At 44.5% G+C, this 22,510-nt stretch overlaps 4 protein-coding genes across 23 annotated transcripts in view; 1 reads left to right on the top strand and 3 right to left on the bottom strand.

The window, feature by feature from the left end:
- Positions 1-678: 678 nt before the first annotated feature.
- On the bottom strand, positions 679-4,167 carry LOC122619508 (organic cation transporter protein). 2 transcript variants are annotated; one of them, XM_043796490.1, is made up of 6 exons: positions 4,138-4,167; positions 3,258-3,591; positions 2,798-3,198; positions 2,191-2,596; positions 1,892-2,127; positions 679-1,327 (listed from the first exon to the last, which is right to left on the bottom strand). In XM_043796490.1, the coding sequence occupies exons 2-6, from the start codon at positions 3,401-3,403 to the stop codon at positions 894-896; spliced, it is 1,623 nt and encodes a 540-aa protein (XP_043652425.1). In that variant the 5' UTR covers positions 3,404-3,591; positions 4,138-4,167; the 3' UTR covers positions 679-893. The 2 variants fall into 2 exon arrangements, with proteins under 2 accessions (XP_043652425.1, XP_043652424.1); XM_043796489.1 differs by lacking the exon at positions 4,138-4,167 and adding an exon at positions 3,882-4,114.
- A 325-nt stretch (positions 4,168-4,492) lies between these two features.
- On the bottom strand, positions 4,493-6,756 carry LOC122619511 (organic cation transporter-like protein). The gene is made up of 6 exons (XM_043796493.1): positions 6,602-6,756; positions 6,353-6,539; positions 6,037-6,295; positions 5,559-5,976; positions 4,986-5,492; positions 4,493-4,928 (listed from the first exon to the last, which is right to left on the bottom strand). The coding sequence occupies exons 1-6, from the start codon at positions 6,742-6,744 to the stop codon at positions 4,817-4,819; spliced, it is 1,626 nt and encodes a 541-aa protein (XP_043652428.1). The 5' UTR covers positions 6,745-6,756; the 3' UTR covers positions 4,493-4,816.
- A 1,628-nt stretch (positions 6,757-8,384) lies between these two features.
- Positions 8,385-9,726, top strand: LOC122622214 (larval cuticle protein A1A). The gene is made up of 2 exons (XM_043800492.1): positions 8,385-8,507; positions 8,814-9,726. The coding sequence occupies exons 1-2, from the start codon at positions 8,499-8,501 to the stop codon at positions 9,546-9,548; spliced, it is 744 nt and encodes a 247-aa protein (XP_043656427.1). The 5' UTR covers positions 8,385-8,498; the 3' UTR covers positions 9,549-9,726.
- A 2,222-nt stretch (positions 9,727-11,948) lies between these two features.
- LOC122622207 (dystrophin) overlaps positions 11,949-22,510 on the bottom strand; it is a 136,199-nt gene continuing 125,637 nt past the window's right edge. For 7 of the 19 annotated variants that reach the window (XM_043800473.1, XM_043800472.1, XM_043800469.1 and 4 more), the window contains 9 exons: positions 16,902-17,161; positions 16,632-16,832; positions 16,372-16,505; positions 15,950-16,308; positions 15,289-15,672; positions 15,091-15,211; positions 14,553-14,983; positions 14,182-14,482; positions 11,958-12,783 (listed from right to left, as the gene is read on the bottom strand). In XM_043800473.1, coding sequence (XP_043656408.1) covers positions 12,635-12,783; positions 14,182-14,482; positions 14,553-14,983; positions 15,091-15,211; positions 15,289-15,672; positions 15,950-16,308; positions 16,372-16,505; positions 16,632-16,832; positions 16,902-17,161 — 2,340 coding nt within the window. In that variant the 3' untranslated portion in view covers positions 11,958-12,634. Of the gene's footprint in view, positions 12,784-12,884; positions 12,915-13,184; positions 13,509-14,181; positions 14,483-14,552; positions 14,984-15,090; positions 15,212-15,288; positions 15,673-15,949; positions 16,309-16,371; positions 16,506-16,631; positions 16,833-16,901; positions 17,162-20,825; positions 22,119-22,510 lie in introns of those variants that run through there. The other 12 variants (XM_043800479.1, XM_043800481.1, XM_043800484.1 and 9 more) reach the window with 8 other exon arrangements.

Raw genomic sequence — 22,510 nt, forward strand, 5'->3', positions numbered from 1 at the left:
AGAAAGAGATTGAACAATTTCCGACGACTGGCTTCTGTTCGGATGCAGAGAGTGTCGCTTGATACTCTCATGGGACTAGTAGTGTGATGGGCATTCTAGATTCCTTGAAAACCTTAGAGTATTACTTCCGATCAGGATCACTAGCCGAATCCATTTGCTCCTGCCCCTCAGTAAGTCTGCCCGTACAAACGGCGTGATTTCGGAAACTATAGAAGCATGAAAGTTGATATTAGCATGCAGATTCTAGTGATTCAAAGAACTGTCACGACCACAATTTTGAAAAATTAGATCGATATGTCTTTTGAAATTAGTTTTTCGCACGTTCACTAGCTGCGTAACGGGTATCTGATAGTCGAGAAAATCGAACTTAGCGTTCTCTTGTTACTCATGCGACGCCCGCAACACCATAACAAAGCATCGTTTATCTTTAAGGGAGCTTTATAATTCAAATAAATTTAAAGTTTCGTGCAAATAGAAGCAGTTAAGTCCGGTTAAACAATGTCGCGTCGGTATTACACAGATTTTCAGTTTGGAAAGCGCCACTGAATTGTCGATACCGTTTACTTCACCATTTTCATATTTAATAATGCGAAAAATGTTTAAAAAAATGGTTTTGAGCTTTAGATTAAGGAATTTTACATTTATAAATATTACATAATCGGTTCTGCGTTCCTTATATATTTTTAAATATTTATTTATTTATTGTTTGATCACTCTTTACTAAAATAGATTTTAGTGTACAAATTTGAAAAACTTATTCTACAAATACAGTATAATTTTTGATACCGCTGCATGTACTACATACTACATACATTACACTTCATTGGTTTCTACAAACCACTATGACTGCAGTGAAAATACCCAACCAAGTTCCACAATCCAAACATATTTACTCAAAAGTAGACGGCCGATTCCGTCGATTGCGAGTACATCTTGACGTTTTGGGTGTCCAGGGTGGCTGCCGACTGAGTGCGTCTGTCCAGAAAAGTAAAAGTGTACCAGCGATCATTCTTTCCGAAATTCTCCCCATCTTCCAGAGAGGTGGGCAATGTCCGGTGAAGGGTTTCCGGCAGCAGGAGGCAGAGACACGCCCCCAGCAAGGAAAGCACGCCCAAGATGATCTCGGGAAGCGGCGAGAACACGCTCCTCGTGAACAGGATGTACGCACTGAAGAAGGTGAAGGCATAGCCGGCCACGTGGACCGCAGCCACTCCTTGTCCGCGAACGCAGGTGGGGATCAGCTCCGTGGCATACTGCGCTCCGGAATTGTAGGCCACCGTCACTCCAAAGCGCCCCACTACGGACAGGCTTACCAGCAAAGTGGTGGCTAAGAGGATAACAGATTGTGATTGTTAATGATTATATTTCAAAGAGGAGGTTTCTTTGAAGAATGTGCGTTTGTTAAGGAATCTAATTTGAATTTCTAAAGAATAATTTATATATACTAATTTAAGTAGAAAAGAACATAATGCGTTTGTTAAGGAATCTAATTTGAATTTCTAAAGAATAATTTATATATACTAATTTAAGTAGAAAAGAACATAATGAATTAGTTTAATTCTACTATTTTTAAATTATTTTAATATTCCACTTAAGCCTGCATATCTGCAGACATTCAAGGTGATGAAAAGAAACAATATCTCAAGTCTGTGTGAAAATAACACTGCATCCGACCCCTACAGGCGCATGCACTAAATATTAATAATACAAGTAGGCTTACAATTTTTTTGGCAGCTCGTTAAATGCTTCCTTGATCAATATGTAACTATGCCAGCGTTTCTACATTAGCTACGAGCATTTGATGTTAATCTTAACGTTAACGTTATATTTGTACCTTGCACTGCCAAAAGTCAGCCCAAAATGTACCCCCGCTTGATTGTGTTGAACTCACTCTTATCCGATGCAGAGGCGGCGAAGATGATGCCTCCGGTGACCGAGATGAAAATGCCACTCAGCAGCAGAGAGGCGGACGCCATCGCCTTCCGACCGATGCGATCTTGCAGGGCGATGATGAGCAGACAGGCCGGCAGAATGGCGGTGGCGCTCAGCGAGAACATCACAAATGGCGAAATGCCAAGGCCCTGAACGTTGCGAGATACCGCATCGTAGCAGAGGGTGATGACCATGCTGCGCGTGGGTGTTGAAAATTAGTAAAAATCAAAACCATCAGCTCATGCCTTGGGTACGCACGACTTAAAGAACAGTATGAGAGTGTGCCGACGGAGCCGGGGCGTTGTGAACAGGTCAAGAAGGTGGGGTGACGCCTTCTGGTTTAGCTGACTGCACTTGCACTCCTCGATGAACTCCTCGTAGGCGCTCTCCTCCACGTGCCGTCCATTTATCCTGGCCACCCGTTTCAGGCAGACCACGGCGCTGTCGTACTTCCGCTTGGAAATCAGCCACTGAATGCTTTCAGGTACAATGAGGTAGAAGAGCGGCACCACCAGCAGGGGCAAGGAGGTGGCCAGCAGGAATCCCCGCCAGCTGCGCATGAGCACGGCGATCCAAGGTGCCGCCATCGAGCCCAGACAGTAGAAAAGTCCAATGCAGATGCTCAGGCCAAGGGTGCGCACTGATGGCCGCATGTACTCCATAACTAAATTGGTTACAGTAGCAAATATCATTACACTTATTCAGAAGAGATTGCTATATTCGAGTTCTCGAATATTAGATACCCCTACCTCACCTAATGGAGGTGCTACACTGTTGTTGCAAGCAGAAATGGAATATATACTGAGTATATCTGTAGCAAATATTTTGACGAATCTAGGAGTAACGAGTATAAAAGTGCACTCACCCAAAATATACATCATCACAAAGTTGCTATCCGTAGCAATGCCGGAAACCATGCGAAACACACAGAAGAGCGCGACATTGCTGCTCCATATGGTCAGTAAATTGCCTGTCATAGCAATCAGGTTGGCCACGATCAGAATGGGCAGACGTCCGACCACATCCGCTAGGTAGCCCAGAACCATCGAGCCTACCACAGAGCCCACAAAGAACATGGACTGGCCGAGCGTGAGTTTCCAGGCATCGGCGCACACCCAATCCATTTCGCTGGGAAAGCTCTGGTAGCCCATATATAGCTCGTAGTTATAGCTGTAGCAGGTATTCGGACTGCTAATATTCCGGTTCAACGGCAGGCAGGTCGACTCAACCGGCGACTCGGTGCTGACGGGCAAACCATCGGCACACCTGGGCGTATGAGCAATGCGTTAAGTATACGACGTGGTGAACAGCGGTCCTATACGCACCAGTATTTGGGAACGAAGCTGATGATGGTTTGGGAGTAGTAGTGCAGGGCTGAGAGAACGTTGATCACACAGAAGAGCAGCAGCATTATCAGCTGGAGACGGCCGAAGTCGCCGCACTTCTCCAGGATCTTGTCCACCTCCAACATTGTGCTTCCCTGCGCTCGCACCACTTAAGTCCAGCCACGATTCTATCCGGGAATTGAGATGAGTCTGCGAACGACGACACGACTCCGACTCATCGCCACGACTGCATATGCGACTGGCCTTACTGTCTGCGTTGAATTCCCTCTTAATTTCCGAAACCAATTAGTGCGCTCTGCGATCTCTGTTCTTGCTAGAACGAGATCAGAAATAATTCGTGGGGATTATGTTTGACAGCTGCGGTCTTTCGTCAGATGTTGTGCAATTCTACTGGAGCGCTGAAAACTGTAAAGACACAAAACGAGCTGCAGGTTGTTACTCGCAGTTGTTTCATAAGCCTTTCAAACTCTTTTTGAACACTTTATTCAATTATTCTGGCAACCGAAATTGAGTTGAGTTTTCATATATGGAAGAATAATGAAATGATGTACAATTTTCTACTCATTGTTGTTATTTGATATTGTCATTTAATATTGTTGTTACTTTATTTTGTTTTATATCTGCACTCAAAGCACTTGCTGCTATTTGCTGCTGAGTTCAGACTCAATTTTAATTTATGCACTGGCCCATCTAATTCTTAAAAGTTCAACTGTAGCACGGCGGGCCTTATACATATTATTAAATTCCCTTGCGATACAGATGCTTGTTGAGAAATTCGTAATTAAATTTAAGATAGGAAAAAGTCGTTTTCCTGCATCCAAAACAGCCTTTCACAATAGAACTTTATGCAGTCACTGACCGAGAAGTGCGCGTCTCAGGCGAATTTGCGATGTCAACCGCACGGAACGAAAGTAAAGTTTGATGTGGGGCTTTCGATTTGCCAGCAGTCGCATTTTCGTGAAACGAAATTGCCAAATACACGAAAGAAAGCTATTTGAGAGTGTACAGATCGCTGAATACCTATTACGCAAACTTTGCAAAATGTTATCACAGGAGATATCAGTGGCGTTCTATATTTTGTCTCAATATCCCTTGGATCTGTTTTTATTTATCTGTTTTTATTTTATATTTATTACTATTTGAATGTCCCATGTATACTACCGGTAACAAGTATCTGTGACGACGGATTATTTTTAAATCTTAGGCCTTTGTTATTGCTGAATGCTCTGATGAGGAGATAAGTATAGATTTTTGGGGTCGGTGATTGCAAACATGCAATGCTGTTTATTTACAGGTATTATAGCTACGATTAAATTCGTGACGTCAGAAAGTCACAGCAATTTAAATACTTAGCAGATGGGCATTTTGTATATGATATCTATACAAAATCCAAACAAAACTAATCGACGAACTTACAACTTTTAAATATATTAATTTAATCAGTCTTCGTGATGGATATTTTAAATCGGATGACAATGACAAACTAAGTTTCAGTGTTCTCAGCTAGAGGTTCACTTTAATTTGTCTTCAATTATTTGTTAAGCACTATTAATCCTTACATTTTTTTCTTTTCTTGAAAAACAAGGAAAGTAGAGGAAACTCTCGTTTAACGCAAACTTTTCTCCATCCGCCAAGGTTTCGGGCAGCTTCCTGATAGAAAACCACGCAATAAATGATTTGTTCAGAATTTTAGTTAAGTAAACAAACTTGTTCAACGTCTCCGGTAAAGTGAGACAAAGTCCAGCTCCAAAAAACATCAGGCAGCTAATGAAGATCGAGGGGAGCGGCTTGTAGTACTGGGCCAGGTAGATCACATAGAAGGCCAGCGAGCTGGAGGCCAATCCCACCACATGGATGTTGGACACCGCCTGTCCACGCACACTGGTCGGAATGATCTCCGCTGCGTACTGGATCTCCGCGTCGTAGGAAACGGTGGCTCCAAATCGTCCCAGGCCCACCATGATAGCCAGCAGCAGAGCGTTCTCCTTGGGATCCAAGTGGGCTATCAGAAAACCCGTCGTCGTGGTAATAAGCCCACCCATAAAAAGGGCGGTGCAGGCCATGCCCTTGCGTCCGATCTTGTTCTGCAACAAGAGGATCGCCACTCCTGCTGGGAGGTACACAATCGATGTGAAGGAGAAGAGCTTAAAGGGCGAAGTGCCTAGGCCCTCCATATTCCGATTAATCACATCACATGAGAGGGTTATAATGACTCTAAACCCGAAAGAAGACATTAAATAATGCATTTAAATCTAATGTAAAGTTATGTAAAGAACTTACGACTTCACGAGCAATGTCAAAGTGAATCGACGCAACCGAGGGGTCATAAACATGGCTAAAAAAGTGTCCTCCTGACTATTAAGCTTGCAATCCTGGAGTTCCCTTTCCCGATAGAATTTGACAAACTCATCGAAAACGGTCTCCTCCACCTGTCGCCCATTGAACTTGGCCACTTTCTTCAGGCAGATCACCGCCTTGTCGTACTTCTTTTTGGTCAAAAGCCACTGGGCACTCTCGCAGATCAGGAACGGATATATAAGGACACCCAATGCTGGAAGAGATGCCAACCAGAGGTAGTGACGCCAATTACCAATCCAAATGGCGGCCCAGGGCGAGGTCATCAGTCCAAAGCAGTAGAATACAGCCAAGATGATGTTGAGGCCAAAGGTACGACTCTTAGGGCTTAAGTACTCAAAGACTGACAATATGGGGTAGATAGATTAATTTAACTTCATGATTTCAGTAAAGAAGGAATTACCCAATATGTACATTAGGTAGTACATGGTATCCGTGGATAGTCCCGACATGAATCTGGAGAAGGCGAACCATGGCAGAGTGTGCACAAAGGAGGTAATAAAGTCCCCAGTGCCACCGCACAAGGTGGCCATCAACAGAGCAGGCAGACGCCCTATCTGATCCGACAGATAGCCAAAGATTACGGTGCCCACCACTGAACCCATGAAGAAGAAGGATTGGCCCACTGCTGAATGGGGGGATTTGTCACAGACCCATTTGAGCTGAATTGGGACATCAATAGTATTGAGTTTTTCAGCAAATTTTGTATGGCTTTATACCTCGGTGGTGATGCTTTCGTAGCCGTTCTCCCTGTTGAAAATCCAGCTCCTGCACGTTCGGTCCGTTGCTACTACGCCTATGCCGTTGACTACGCCCAAAAGGGGCGTGCAGGATGAGGCGGATATGTTTTGATATACTGAGCGAATATCCTCCACACTGAGACCCTTAAGGTCAGCATGGGAGCACCTATATAAGGAAGATCAGAGGTTACAAAGTGAGGTCCAATCACCTATTTTGTGTCCACCCACCAATGCTCTGGTGTGAAGGTGATGAGGGTCTGCGAGAAGTAGTGCAGTGATCCCAGGATATTTGTGTAGCCGTACAGCAAAAGGATCATCACTTGGAACCTCCCATAGTTTCCGCACTTATCCAGAACCTGACTGAAATCCATCAGACGTTGTTGCGTTGACTAAAAACTTTCTAAGCGACTGCCTACTTCCAACTCCCTTCGGGAACTGACCAGAGGTTTCATAAAACTGCGCTGGGAAAAGCCATAAATTTATCTTTAGCGGCTTTAAGTAATATGAATCATAAAGCTGAAACAGCTGAATGGGTTTTGAAATTACTGATATACTGTCGAATGTTTTGGCAGCTGTGAGCCCTGTAATTGGGAAAATATCTCCAAGAGATGTCACATCTATCGCTCAGGTTTTAGTCGAACCTTAGGTTTTGCAATTAAAATACCTTTCATACCACAACTGTGCTCAGCTAATCCATTATTGACTGGATTTCCTATTCCTTCTTGCCTCTTGGCAACTTTGTAGCATTAGCCTGACATTCGTGTTGATCAATTGCTTTGATCTTCTGGCTAAAAATAGTTAAAACAGCTGACATCGACTGGCCTGGCGGTTGGCACGACTTTGATTCTTTGTTATAGTTAGTTGTCGCATAAACAGGCCCGATGGTACCAGCAAGGGTAAGACAATGCATGCAGATGTCAATAGTTTTCCAGATGCCAGATACAAATTTGCAGCCATAAATTAAGCTCACAAAACGGTAAACATGGGAATTGTGGCAGACACTTGGCTGTGAGAAGCTGGAAAGGGTATTTTTGGGCAATCAAAATGGTTTTGAGGCACTAATTGCGAACATGTTTAAACATTTTAAACATTCTTGCTTTGTTGGTTTCTACCATCTAAGAGAAAGATCACACAGAAAACAAGCCTGTAGCTGAAGGATCAGTCATGAGGAACGTTATATAGTCGGCATGCCACTTATTGAAGGGTATTATTAATGACATTATTTGCCTGGACTGCAAGTGGTTGTTTGGCCTGGTCTGTGGGCCACACAAATGTGCCGACAGCAGCGCGTTGACCTTTCGCTTTATTAGGCGGCTGTGGAGACTGGCTGCCCCTGTTTTCGCCCCCTTCTCCGGTGAGCCACTGGCTTTCAGGCCCACTCCAGGCACTTTTAATTCAATTGTGGACCACCTGACCTTTTGCGCATGTGCTGCAACTGCCATTTAATACTGCCATACCGCCATACCGCCTGCTGCAGCTTGTTCTTCTCAGCTAATTACGCGGCAGCCAAGAGCAGCATATCCCAACATCCAGACAATGTTAATTCAACATTTCAATTGTGTGCGGCCAAATAAATGTTCACATAACTGCCAAAAGTCGGTGTCCAGGCTGGGAGCGAAAAGCGAATCGAAACCGATTCGTAAACGTCGCAAAAGTGAAAGGGCACAGCTCGGGCTGGCTTGCCTCTGAGGTCTGGGGACCCTTTAAATGGTTTAGCGGAAGAATAACCTTTCTAAGTCGACACGATAACTGCGCCAAAGTTGAAGCCAGGCACACGATTTGCCGCCAGGTGGGCAAGAGTCAATCCCCGCACCCGTGGCTCCACAGTACTGGTCCGCGCCATGTGCTTGATCGCTGGCCCAAGCTGAAAACTTCCTCTGGCCGGGTCTCTCTTGATCTGAAATTAGTTTATTGCCTCGACTGCGCCATGTGAAGCAGGCGACATTTGCCGCCGTTAACCAGTATAAATGGCCAGAACTCCCAGCGAACGCTTGCAGTTTTGGTTACTTCTTCTAGCGCGATCGTCGTCGAAGCCAACGATACTCCGGCCACTCTTTACGTGGTGTCTGCTGAGTCTGTGACAACTGTGAGCGAGTGGAAAGGATACCCCTGCAAGGACATCGATATGCTGAAGGTGTGAAACCAAAGGATAGCAAAGTGCCTTTACAATATCGACAATAAAGTGTAAACCGCTGTATTATATTCTTAAGGGGAATGCAATGATGCATTTCACAAGTTTTCCTAGTCAGTGCATAAAGAAGATTATTATTATTATTAAAAGTTGCAAGTCCGTCGCATAATCCCAGTTATTATGCCAATTATATACATTTAGTGTAATTGCACAGAGTTATGAGCATTAAAATCAATTGATTTCTGATGCTCATATTACGTGATGTATATTTCAAGAATCATTTTCTACATTTTCCTTTTTACTTTTTAGATTTCCCTACTGAGCGCCGTGCTCGGCATCGCCTATGCGGGCGTGATTGGACCCGGACCATACTACGGCGGTCCAGCTGGTCCCGGACCGCTGCACCACTATGGAGGATATGCTCCGCAGCACGGACCTCTGCCTGGTCCCTATGTGGCGCCTAAGCCGGCTGCTCCCGAGCCCTACGATCCCGACCCGAAGTATTCCTTTGGTTATGACATCCAGGATGGCTACACTGGGGACCTGAAGTCACAGCATGAGACGCGCCACGGAGATGTGGTGAAGGGCAGCTACTCGGTTGTGGATCCGGATGGAACCAAACGCACCGTTGACTACACGGCGGATCCCCATCACGGATTCAATGCGGTGGTCCGCAAGGAGCCGCTGGCCTACAAGGCACCAGCCCACTTGGCACCTGTCGTCGCACCTGCTCCCGCTCCAGTGCCGGCTCATTACGGCCCAGCTCCGGCTCCTCCACTTCCGCCGGTGCCCAAGGCTCCTCTGCTTTCGTATCCCCTAGCCTTGGGCCCTTACCACCGGGCTGCTCCTGCACCTGCACATGGTCCCGCTCCCGCTCCTGCTCCTGATCCAGCTCCGGTGTCTGTGCCAGTGGCTACTCCAGTCCTGCCCTCAGCCCACTTCCACGCCGCCTACCCCGCCCTGGCCCACAGCCCCTATGCCCACTATCCGGCTCCTGGACCAGCCCCCGCTCCAGTGGACCCCCATGCCTACTACCATCACTGAGGGAGCAAGGCTCCCAACTATCTGATCTGATTTGATTTGACTTTATCTATCGCACGCAGCTTACACTGACCCAAAACTGAAACTCCGGCTATAACTGTGCCAAACGCTGTACTCTCAATCTCTTATTCTGTGTTCTTCGAGGGATTTGATACCGATCCAATATGTAGATTGATTCTAAGTTACCCCTAGCCTATGTACACGTCTTAAGAATATGTTGTTGAATGGTTAGTCTAGGAAATAAAACGAGAATTGAAAAACCTAACAGATTTGCCTGAACTATTTGTCTGATTGAAACTTTACCAAATTTTACGAAACCTGGTCACAAGGTATTTAAATAATATGAAAACTCAGCTTTTAACGCAATTGATGAGTGTTTTATTTATTGTATCAACTTTTCGCAATGGTTCATATATGTATATGTTATATGATATCGTACGTGGCATATCTCATATGTATAATTTCTGATTATGTATAAATATGTATATGTGTGTTGTATATAAACGTTTCGAGTATGTCACCGTATGTTATAAATAAGTTTATTACAATGCATAATGTGTTATTATTTATGAATTATGTTTAATAAGTTCTATGAGCTACCATTCGTAGAACATATTGAAATGTTTTCGATATCGTAATACTCCTCAGCCGACTTCAAAAGTTCATCAGTGTGCAGAGTGCGTTTTGGTCTCGCTGCACTCGATAAGGTATACAATTTAAATACGATTATAGTCCTTAGTTTTGTAATAAACGGTATCAAAAGATAGGTACAATTGAGTCATGCCTGCTACCACTAAACTAATTTCGAAGCTTCTATTCCAACAAAAACGATTAGTTGCCAAGCTCGGGGCTTTGTGTCTATCATTATCCGTCTGATTGATTTGATGTGTACGATTATTTAAACTAAGGGTCTTTAGGCTGATATACCATACAAAAGTGCTGTGCTCTAGAGGCCTTTACAGTTGGACACAATTTAGCTAAGTAATCTGCTTAGAATAAGAGACTAATATACGGTGTACATACCGCTGATATAAATAAGCGGCTAATATAGCTCACAGTATTCCTTGACAAGTGTATATTATTTAATTCATAATTTCTTCGTTGATTGTTTGGCTTCGTCTCGGACCTCTCCGTCCGATTTCCTCATCGGTTCTCGCGTTAGGTAAAAATCTATTGTAGACAACCACTGGATGATGAAGACTATTTCGGGATATGCTTGAATTGCGTTGCTTGATATCAGTTGTCAGTATAAAATTGCGGACAAACAAATGGCAGCTTTGGCTATTCTCAACTCAGATCTCAGTTACTAGACTTGATGCTTTTAAATTCGTCCTCGACTACGTACTCCTAAAGATAGAAATTATATATAATATATATATTAAGTTTATATATACGCCGTTGAATGGGATATGTTTCACTAATGATTAGATAGTTGACTTAAGCATTTTTGTTTCGATTTTAGTTCATTTGTTTATAACTTGAAACGGAGGGTTTTCTTTTATTAAACTGGATTGGTTATTGGTAGGACATTTCTTCCACATTACGTTTCGGCTTGGGTTGGTATGGTATGGTTAGACAAAAATACTCATAGTTGGGTCATTTTACTACACAGAAGTGGTTGAATAATTTGCTAACTGTATTTTGTTGATAGCTATATCTCTTTATATAATTCTTTCTATATACTCGTATAGTATAGTCGTGTTGCGTTATTTACTAAGTGCCCGGAAATTCTAGTGAAAACTGAACCTAGCTTAGATAAACCAACTGATAGATGAGAAACTTAAATGAGAACAGTTTCTAAAATGTTTCCATATTGTCCTTTTTTTCGTTCCTAATTGTTGTATAATTTCGTTAACTAAATGTGGAATTTCAAGAGAAATAAACTAAAGAGTTTCATGTCAATATATAGCTAATATCTGATATATCTATAAATATTTATCGATCTGTGGCATATCTAGGTTAAAACTTTACTCTCTTTCGGCTATATATTTTATCTTATGTTGATGTGAGTATTGTACGATATTGGGTATCAAGTTATAGACATCTATATTTATCGATTCGATTAGTTCTTTGTGGTATTTAGGTATTTTAAAGCAGTTTTCATTATCATTTGATTCGTAAGTATATCTGAGTTATCCAAGTGTAATTTGACTAGTTTCATTGGAACGATGTGGGTTACCTAATATATTTGAGGGTTCTGGTAGTGAATAAGATTCGATTCGATTAAGTAGATAGAAAAGGTGGTCCATTTAGTGATCGTTTTCGTCAGCATATGATTAGGTTTATGAAGATCTCGTAGTCTACAAACCAAAAACAAAATAAAAGTCTAAAGACTGTGATATTTAATAATAATTCTTTAATTAAAAACATTGCAGCACACTTTCAGTTAGCACAGATATTAATATTAAATAATATTAAGAAATAATACACAAGAAATCGGAATAAATAAGGATACAAATTAAAACTGATTGTATGTTTCGAAATTTACATTTAAAACACTTATTGTATAAGCTTTAAAATGATATGAAAGCTAACCAAAAACTGTTAGCTATTTTTTTTGTATCTTTGAAATTGATTTGCTTCCTATCAGTTTTTTGAAAAAGGTGCGAGTTATAACAATTTTTCATGTACTAGCAAATTATGATTATGTTTCATTTATGATATAGGTGTTTTTTTGTATATCATAGGATGTAAGTATTTGTGGGAGTTACAGCTTATCTAATTTTTAAATCATTTCTGCATTATTTCCAGCTTTCAATATGTCTCACTTACTTATGCTTCGATATTTGTATATAATATATATAGATTTGTATCTTTCATAACTACTAAAAAGTGTTCTCAGCTTGCTCGAAGCTCTTCTTGAATTTCTTTTCCATCTGATTCCTCGCAATAATGTATAAATATATGTACCACAATAGTTATATGGATCTATCTTTAGGTGTTTGGGTATGATTATTTAGAATGTTTTGCAGGCCAGCCAATTGGATTTCCTCACTTGCATTTGATTCTTTTGGATTCTTATACTGTTTCATTGTTTTCTTTCATAATTTAATGCCATGCAGTTAAGTATCGAAGGTGTTATTTTGCAGTTATTTTTGCAGTTCCACGCAGGTTTTCTCCGTGGTTGCCGTGGTCGTCGTTGTGTTCGTAGTGTTGCTGCTCGACGTGTCCTCCAAATCATCGTTAATGCTCTCCAATTCCTGCTCTGTGATTACGGTCACCAGTCCACTTGAGTTATCTGCGGATAATAGAGATAAAATTCCGATTAGAAAATCTGTTATACTGGCATACTTTTCAGTTCCTGAAAGGGCAAGGTGACGACACAAATCGTTGCATTACCGCTTTAATCCAACACATTCTAGGCAAGATCTGCATGGCGATTTGGGGCAGTAGAAAGAGAGCAGAGCAAGAGAAATAAACGAAATTAGTATTTATAGTGGAAACTTCCATTCCAACAAGATTGTATAGAGAAAGCGACATCAACACAAACAACACAAGCAATTCGAAAATGAAATCAAAATCCAGCGCCCTAAAGTAGGCACCGCAAACGAAAACCAAACTCAACACAAGCTCCACAGAGGTGGTCGGAAAATTGAGCCGGCTACAAAAGGTGACAGTGACTGCCATTAATATCCGCACCATTCAAGTGCTGCTGGTGCTGCTGTTGCTGCTGTTGCATGAGGCTGGAGTGCGGGGGCGGCGGTGGACGTCCGTCGTCGCCCAGATATCCGCCCGATGTCTGCATGCCGCCGGAAATGTCCATTCCGCCATTGCCTGTCATCAGGCTCCTTTGTTGCTGCGGATGCTGCTGCTGCTGCTGCAACTGCTGCTGTTGCTGCTGCTGTTGGTGCAACGCATTCAGGGCTCCGCTCAGCTGGTGCTGATGATGCTTCGCCGCCAAGCTCGCCAGCTGGGCGTGCTGTTGCTGCATCTCACTGTTCATGCCCGGCAGCATAATTCCCTCTGCGAGTGTGTTTGCGGTTTCAGTTTCGATGGAGATGGAGATGGACGTGGACGTGGGGGTTTTCATTGATGGGGGTGTACATTAGAGTGCGTGACAGAACAGACAAGAACAGCACACAATTAGAGGTTAGTTCGCAGGATGGCCCCTTTGTTAATGCTAGTGGGCGAGGCTGTCACTCACTGTTAGTCAGAACCCCCTACCATTGGGATAGTTTCCCATCGGTGTAGTTTCTGTCGCATCTAAGCCCCCGTTTTAAATGCGTTTCCATTAAAATAAGTCGACTTTTAGACGATTAAAATTTGTCTATCTAATAGTTTTCTATTGTAATGCAGGCCCAAGTTTTGTATCCCTTCTAAGTATACCCCCACTGCCATTTTGATGGCTTTGTTATTTCGTTGGGGAGAAAAATAACGAAACATACTTCAAATTTGACCGTTTAACCTCCCTCTAGGCAGATTATTTTAAATAATAGTTTATATGTGTACATTATTGGGAGATTATTAAAGAAAAGAAGGTAAGATTGCTAAAAAAAGCTATAAGATTTTAAGGCCAGCTAGTTTTCTCTGCTGAATCAAACAAGATCCTGCTAATAATTCCCCATTATACAATGCTAATTGCCACACAAAACGCAGCTCAATCATTTTGAGCATTTAGGTAATCCCACCCACTCACTTGAGTTGTGCTCGTAGTGGCCGTTCTGTTGGTTCATCTTTGCCGGCGAGTCCGTGTTCAATTGCGAGGCAGTCACAGACCGGGTCTGGAGGGTGTTGGGTTTGGAGTTCAACGCGGAGCCGGGGGCGCTGGGCAGGCCGCTGCTGGTGGCGCTACTGCCGCCGCCATTGGGTTCATCTAGAAGTTGGCGTAGTCGCTGCAACTGGGCTTCCAGTTGTCGATTGTGATCCTCCAGGATTTGCATACGCGCCTCAAGGCGACCCTTGTGCTGACGCAGCAGCTTTGCTTCCGCCATCATGTCCTGCAAAATGGAAGGGAACAATAGGGGAAATTAATTTAAGAAAGACATAAAATTCAATCCGAAATCCCACCTGGCCCTGCTCGCCCTGGCCAGAAAGACCCGTCATGCTGGAACTGGAGTGTTGCATGCCATTGGAGTCCTCGGGCAAGCCACTTTGCTCCTTGCTACACAATTGCTGGTACTCCGCCTGCAGGTTGGCGTTCTCCTCCTCGAGATCGCGGATGATAGCCTCCAGTTCTTCCCGCTGTTCGGCATCCATGGCGGCCATCACTTGGACAGGCGACTTGGGCGCACTTCCATTTGAAGTCCCGGGCAGAGCCTGGCAATACTGAGCGATCAGTTGGTGCTCGTCATCACTGTCCGGCGTGGAATTCGAGCCCGTTCCGCCGTACTCGACCTGAGCCAGTCGTGAGGCGTACATCTCCAGGCGGGAGTGCATGTCGTTCTGGAGCTGGTGGGTTGTGTGCTGCGGACTGGGCGCCGGACTCTCCAGAGCATCCCCTGGATTGGGGAATATTAAGAGGATTATTTATTATGAAATGTTCTCAGAGAGTGTAAGCTTTTAGTTAAAATTGATTTTAAATTGATTCAAATGATTAAATACGTACCCTCCAGAACACTCTGAACGGGCAGGTATCCCACTCGGGGGTGCTTCTTAAAGTATTTGCGACTCTTGAATTTGTTCTTCAGGGCGCGTGTAAAGTCACGAACGTCCTCGGTGGATGTGGTCTGAGAAGAGTCAAGAGCCAAAAGATTAGCGAAAATATAACAACGCATTTTAAGCAAAGTAAGAGTTCGACACTCACAGTGGTGCAGTACTCGTGCATGGGATGCGTGAGCTTGTGGTTCTTGGCGTTGCGGCCGAAGAAGAAACACTTTTGGCACATGTCGAAGTTGAAGCACTTGAGGCATCTGTAGCGGAAGCCCACGATCGGGTACTCCTTGCAGATGTTGCACTTGGCCTGGTGCTTGGCCGCCTCCGCCGCCGCCAGGCGATGGAGCACCGGAAGCCACACGAGGCTCTGCGGTTCGTGCTGCAGCCAGCCGAGGAAGTGCTGCAGCTCGATGGAGATGTCCTGGTTGCCATCGATGGCCTCCTGCGAGATGCCAGCCTGCTCCAGGCAGGACCTCACCGAGGGCTCAATATTGGAGCCACCGAAAGCGGCAACTTCACCTAGTTGGCGGGGTACCTAAAAATATGAAGTGCTGTTTTATTTTCCCTGCTTTTATTGCAAGTACTACTCCTCATTGGAAGTGTAAATTGGCTTATGTTTAATAAATTTGAGCCTCAGTAAGTAAAAAGTAATTATTGTGCAACTAACTTAAATACTTAGAAGCTTTTAATAGATATAATAACCCATTTAAAATTATTTGATCACAGTAATTTACTTTATTTCTGCAATAACTATTAGCGGTTATCAAATGAGGCTTTAATTTGAATGAGTAATTTAAACAAAACTAACTCACCTGAATGCAATCGTGCAGCAGGAGTCCCAGTCGCCTTTGATCCGCCCGTCTGTCGGTATCTGCAACCAGGCGGAACAGATAGCGATACTTCTCCTCCAGGTGACCCTTGCAGAGGAGGACCAGTCCGACCTTGAAGCTGAGGACTCGGATTTGGCCGGTCCTCTGTGAGTCGTACACATTCAGGATCCAGTTGATGGCCAGGTCCAGCATTAGCGTCAAATCAATTTTATCGATTGTCACGTAGAGCGAATGCAGCACCGTGGTCATGTCGGGTATGTCGATCAGCTTGTCGTTCTGGGCACGCAGGCCATGTCGATCGAAGGACTCGCAGGCGGTGGACATGCTGATCCTGTCGAGAGCTATTTGGATGATGGAAAAATTGAGTTACAGCGAGGAAGAAAAGTGCTACGGGCTAAGCTCACCCAGTCGCTTCTGAACAGATCGCAGTTTCATGGCCGTTCTGTAGGCGGAAAAGCGTATCTCGTTGAGATCTGCCAGGCCCTTCATCAGCTCAATCATCTCCGGATGGTCCCAGTGCGTGGTCTCGCGTTCGTGGCTATAGTTCAAAGTAGGTTATAAAATATATGGTTACTACTTTATCGCATTTACAATTAACCGAAGAGACTAAGAATGAGAGTTCACATCACTTGGTACCGCGAAATGTCTGTTTCTCTGTACTCACTCAATATAGTAAGGCACATTGGCGGCTGTGGTGGCCCGCTCCCAGGGCGGCTTTACGCTCTGGCCGAGATTGGGCAGTGGTCCAATGGTGCCGCTGTTCGATGTGGTGCGTCCGTCGTCGCCGTTCTCGTGCGTCTGCTGGGCTCCAGCCTGACAAAGGACCTTCTGGCGCTCGTCCATGGCGATTTGCAGGAGTTTCATGCTGTCGTAGTGTAAACATCCCAGTAAGTAAATAAGTAAAGTGTAATAATAAGCGCAGAGTTACACTCACCGCGTGTTTAAGTCCTCCAGCTTGGAGAGGCAGGGTGTGGGCACCAGGACCTGATTGGCGGTGAAGAAGGACTGCTGCTCATTGCAATCATCCAGGAGGGCACTGGCCGTCGTCATCTTGTCCCTCAGGCGCTGCAACTGTTGCATCTGCTCATTGGCCTCGCCCACGGAAGAGGGTGGCAGCCAGGAGGTTTTTGTCTGCTCCGCAAGGGCAACGCGGGAGCTGAGATCCTCCAGGATCTTCTGGAACTGACGCATTTTCTGTAAGCACAAACCAAAGCGGGGAAATGAATTAAAGTGCACTTGCTGATTGGAGAAATGATGAGCTGCATTATGTAATTAGCCATATTGTTATGCCTGGGCATCCTTTATATAATATTCCCTTTGTGCCCGACGGCTTACTCTCCTCTGAATAGCAATATGCATTTATTGTTTCCACCACACCACACCACAAACCCTTTTTAATTCCACTTGCAGGCGCCTTCCTCAACTTTAATTTCATTATGATTATGAGCTTAGTTGAGCTCACGTTGCAGTTACGGCTTACTATTATTATGCCCATCCCAAGGGGATTAAAATGTTGGCCCAGACTTGCCGGAGAACATAATATCTAATGCCAATCAGATCCGGTTAGTGTGCATGGTTAGTATATTAAATCGGATTAGTTGGCCAGGCCGATTATCCCTTCCTCTTTTAGTGCATACCGATGTCATGATGTTCTTAGGGAACGCTTGTTAGATTCAAGTAATCCACTTTTAATAAACAAAACAACTTAAGTGATGTTAAAGGGCAACCCCAAGCCGTATTGTATGTAAGCTACTTGGTACTCTTTCGTTTTTTAAGCTTTATTCCCAAGCGAAGCCTTTACATTTTGGCAAGTATCTGCGAATCAGATACAGCTGTTCCATTCTAACCCCTTCGCATCGCTGGCTTTTGTATATTTTTTGAAGTGTGTGCTGAGTCGCTTCTTCATTAGCAGTTAAAAGCAGGCAGCTTCTGCTTTAACGTTTATGTCCTTTGTATGCACTGCGTCGCCGAAAAGTCCCTGCACGTAGGTCCCCCTGCTCCCTTTGCTCTCTACCGACTTTCCGCTGCGCCAATTTGGCGCTTTTGTAACTCTAAGCTGGAAAAGGCAGGAGCGCCCGGAGAAAAGGAGCAACAGGAGAAGAAAGGAGCAACATCTGCGCACGTTTCATTTGGCCCATTTTCGCTCGCCCGTTCCCCTCGCTCCCCCGAGAAAATTTTCGCTTTTCAATTTTTACCTTGACACCCCATTTCCCACTTTCCACTTCCCACTTCCCATTTTCCGTTCCCCCAGCATTTTCCATTTCCATAACCCGGCAACAGAAACTTTCATTGCCTGCCGTTTTGCATGCAACAAGCAAAATGCATTTACCTTGGCAAAGCAAAAGTTTCAGCACCCCGCAAGGAGAAAGAAGTCCTGGACCAGGCCAGAACTTCAGTCCACCCAGTTCAACCCCCCACTCCGCCTCCTTGTTCGTTTTCTTTATTATTTCATTTAGTTTTCCCAGGATCCCTCAACTCTCTTTTCGGATCCCGCCTCCTCCATTTCGGCTTCTGTGCAGTTTTTTAATTTAGTTTTCTTGGAGTTTGTGTTTTTGATTTGGAACTTTAGCCTTAGCTTTTCCAGCCTTTAACTCTTTGTGGCTCCCGGGGCAAGTTTATGCCCCATAATGCACTTGCACAGCCAGTTGTCCATGTGTTTGGCTGGGCGCACTGAGGCATTTTTTATTCTTCTACTCTTCTTTGCTGGCATTTCCCGAGGCAATTGTTGCTTTGCCTTTAAAGCCGAACTAAATAAATAACCTTATCTATTTCGGGGCTTATTGCAGCAGATGAAGTTGGTTGAGAAGGACCAGTCTCTGTGCAATTCAGAAGATACTTTGCCAATGCTAAGTAATATGACGTTTTTCGATGGCTTTTAATGATTACGGAATATATTGTTAAAAATATGATGGAAACTGAAAAAGTGTTGCTGCTATAAATAAATGCATATAAACAAATTGATTTAATAAGAACACAAAACAAGAGGTATTTTCTGTGATTTTAAATGTTCGATTACTGTTAATAACCCCTTTTCACTATAAATATTTAATTTTTGTAAGCTTCTTTGGTAGTTTCTCCCCTGCTCATTATCTTGTTCCCACATAACCCAAAGGAAAGCGTTCTTAATTATTTTTTGTTCACCTCCACTGCTAATTAAGCACACAAATTATTTCCCGCTGCACTGCGAGCAACTTCAGTTGAAATCCTTTGTGTGTGGCTGCTTTGAGCTGCCTCGCATTTATTTTTAATTAGCGGAGCGGGAAACGCAGCCAACAAAGGCGCCCAAAGGCTGTGGCCAACTTGTCGCTGGCAATCAATAATTTGTTGTTTACAATAAATATGCATCCCCTCTCTCATTGCTTCTCCATTAATTAGTGGCAACAAGCCAACAAAGTGGCCGCCGCCACAAAGAGACAAGAAAGCTGTTTGCCATCCAAGTCATTCAGTAAAAAGTCTTCGGGGTTGGGTTGCAGTAGGACGTGGTGATGGTGGTAATGGTGGTGATGGGGTGGCTCGCTGATAAGAGGGCAATGCACTTTTAAAGCTGCCTTACTTGGAAGAAGTTTAATCAGCTAGCGGCGACAGAGAAGAAGAAATGAGCAGGCTTCATGTATTGTGGGCCTCTGCCAAGGGGAATCCTTGCAAAGCCAACAAGGAGGTCGGGATTGGGTGGCCATAGTTGCCGGGCGTTTGTCCATGGCGTGTACTTAAAAAGTGCAACTCTGTGTAATTTAATACCATCCGCTTGACTCCATAACAATTCCTTGGCCTGCCTCACCTGCGGCTGTCGAGCGGGGAACTTGGTTAAATAAAAAAGCAAATGTTGCCGCCACATTTTCTATGGCAGCACGCAGAGCAGCACAGAAGAAAAATCATTGTACTCTTGGTACTTTCATTTTCAAGTAATGAAATTAATTAGAGCATGGAAAGGTCTACATCCTCTAAAGTTGCAAATAAGTAAAATGCATTATGTTCCTTGTAGCAAATGAAAATAAAGGCAGAACGGACAAATATTCCCCTGATTTCTGCCAATGTAAAGCTCGCATCACCCACAGAGCTTATTAAAAATGATTTGTGTTTGCCACGGGAGGTAAATGCCACAGAAATGGCAGAAATGTATACCTTAAATTGACATTTTGCCAGGCGATGAATGCAAAGAGAATTGCGATTTTAGCAGGGGTGAGATTAGAATAATTCAGCAGGTAAATCAATTATTTTATGAAAGTGTGGCTCTTTCCGTCTTGATTTACTCCCCTTAATTTTACCCCTTGCTCAGTGAAGCTCAAACCGGAAATCCTAGCTTGCATTAATTAATTGAAATTGCAAGTGAGACTGAAAAAGTTGTGTCCATAGAAAGCGGGAGGGATAAAGCGGGAAATTACGGAGAGAAAAGAAAACTCGGTTAGCAGTTTGCCATTTCTTTTATAGCAAGGACACATCTACTTGAATACAGCACGACCAGGAACGAAAACGAATCTTTTATGTCTGTGGGTGGAAATTAATCAAGATTTCAAAGGAAATGTTCAAAAAAGAGATGGATAGACGCAGAGCAGGCAAGGATTCTTTTAATTAAAATTATGCATTAAAATGAATGATTCCTGTATTTCACTCAGATTAAAAATTTCTTTCTGTGATTTTTCAATCGAAAATGTGGAGTGGGTAAGAACTTATGAACCATAAATATGCACTTTCCCTTTATGTACTCATATTACATAATCATTTATAAATGGTATTATCTTATCATACATACTCGATATATAGCAATCTCATAAAATAATGAGTTCGGCTTTATAAAGAAACACAAACTTCATAGACCTGACCAATATTTCGGCCGCCCACTGTTAGCCGGTACACAAACCTCATTCTCATCGCGTAAGATTCCGACAACCTGGAGGAACATGCGCTCGGCATCGTTTTGCGGATCGCAGTTGGAGTAGGTGTCGTCCACCAGCGTGATGTCGCCCAGGCGACAGTGGAGCTGCTCCTCCGACGAGGACGAGTACAGCGACAGAATGTTGCGTCGCCGCTCGTTGGCAGCGTGTTGCACGCAGGAAGCGACTGTTGACACCGCTGCTGCTTGTCGATCGTTGGCCACATCTCCTGGTGGGGCCTCGGCTTCCTCGCAGCCACTGCTGCTCAACTGTGAGTAACTAAGACTCAGTTCGTCCATCTCCTCGCCCTCCTCCTCATCCTCCTCGTCGTCATCCTGTTCCATTTCGTGCTCCAGTTCGGTGCCGCCGGTTCCACTGTCACCGCTTTGCGAGCTGGCCTTGGCCTTGGCCTTGGCCACGCCCCCATTTGCAGTGGCCGCCCCAACATTTACCACCACCAGGTTGTTGAGATGGTTGCCGAAGTGGTGCGACTCATTGCTGCTGCTGCTGCTCCGACTGCGACGCTTCAGGGATCGGAAGGGGGCGAGGAGTCGGCGACGGGTGCTGCACGTGGGCGTGGCGTAGGGCGGCAGCATCTCCAACGTCTGCTGGTGCATCTTGGGTGCCCCTGAGTACCTCTCCAGCGACCTTGACTTTCCCCCACTGCTGTGCAGCACGGAGCACCCCGCTCTCCTGGTGTGGGAATTCTCAATGACCTCCCCAGCCTCATCGCTGGAACTGTGGGCCAGTGCTGGCGATGTTGCAGCCTGGCCACTGCTGGCGAAGAGTCGCATCCTGTAGCACTGTTTCAGCTGGGGTTCCCTTTATTTAAGCTATTGTTTCAGTTGGTGTTGCTGGTGCTGCGGGTGCTGCAGCTGGTGTTGCTGATACTGCAGTTCGATGTTGCTGTCTCCTTAGATGAAAGTATAGGTGCTGCCTCTGTTCGAGCAATTGAAGTTGCTGCAGTCGGAGTTGATGTTGCTGCTGCCAAAGATCTTGCGCGAGTTGCTGCCGATGGTTGCTGCTGCTGCAGTGGCTCCTGACGTTGCCGTTGATATCGCTGCTGCTCCTTGCTGTCCTACGTGGCTGGTCGTCTGGCGGGGCGAGTTAATTAATCTTGCTCTATGCAGATTTCAGGTTTTCGCTGATGCTGATGCTGTTGCTGGTGCTGGTGCTCCTCCCGAACAAAAACTTAGGCACTTGGCTGCATCGTTTTAGGGCACATTCTTGCGTAATGAACGTTGTTTTTATGCGCTTATCTATTTATAAAACCGGTTCGACAGGATTCTACGTTTATTATTCCGTTTTCTCTCTTCAGCTCTGCTCAAAAATGACAAAGGCGGCTGAAACACACACACAAATATGTGTGTAATTCGTACTACAAATATGCCCCGAGTCAATAAGCCACTCAATTACGCCGAAATTTCCCAGCTCACGCCCCTCGCCCCTCGCTCCAGCCCAAAGCCCAACGCCGACCAACTTTTGACTAGCGTTAATTATCCAGACATCTTGGCTCTGTTTGCCAAGCAAAAAGGTTGACTGCATTCTGTTTACTCAATTGTTGTTGCGCGCCTGTGCCTATATCTATGCCCATCTCACTCACTCTCCCTGACGTTTGCTGTGTGTAAATTATGTTGGGCAATATTTGCTCGCCGATAAGCCAACTCCAATG

Source organism: Drosophila teissieri, chromosome 3R (genome assembly GCF_016746235.2).
Source record: "Drosophila teissieri strain GT53w chromosome 3R, Prin_Dtei_1.1, whole genome shotgun sequence".
Classification (NCBI taxonomy): Eukaryota; Metazoa; Arthropoda; class Insecta; order Diptera; family Drosophilidae; genus Drosophila; species Drosophila teissieri.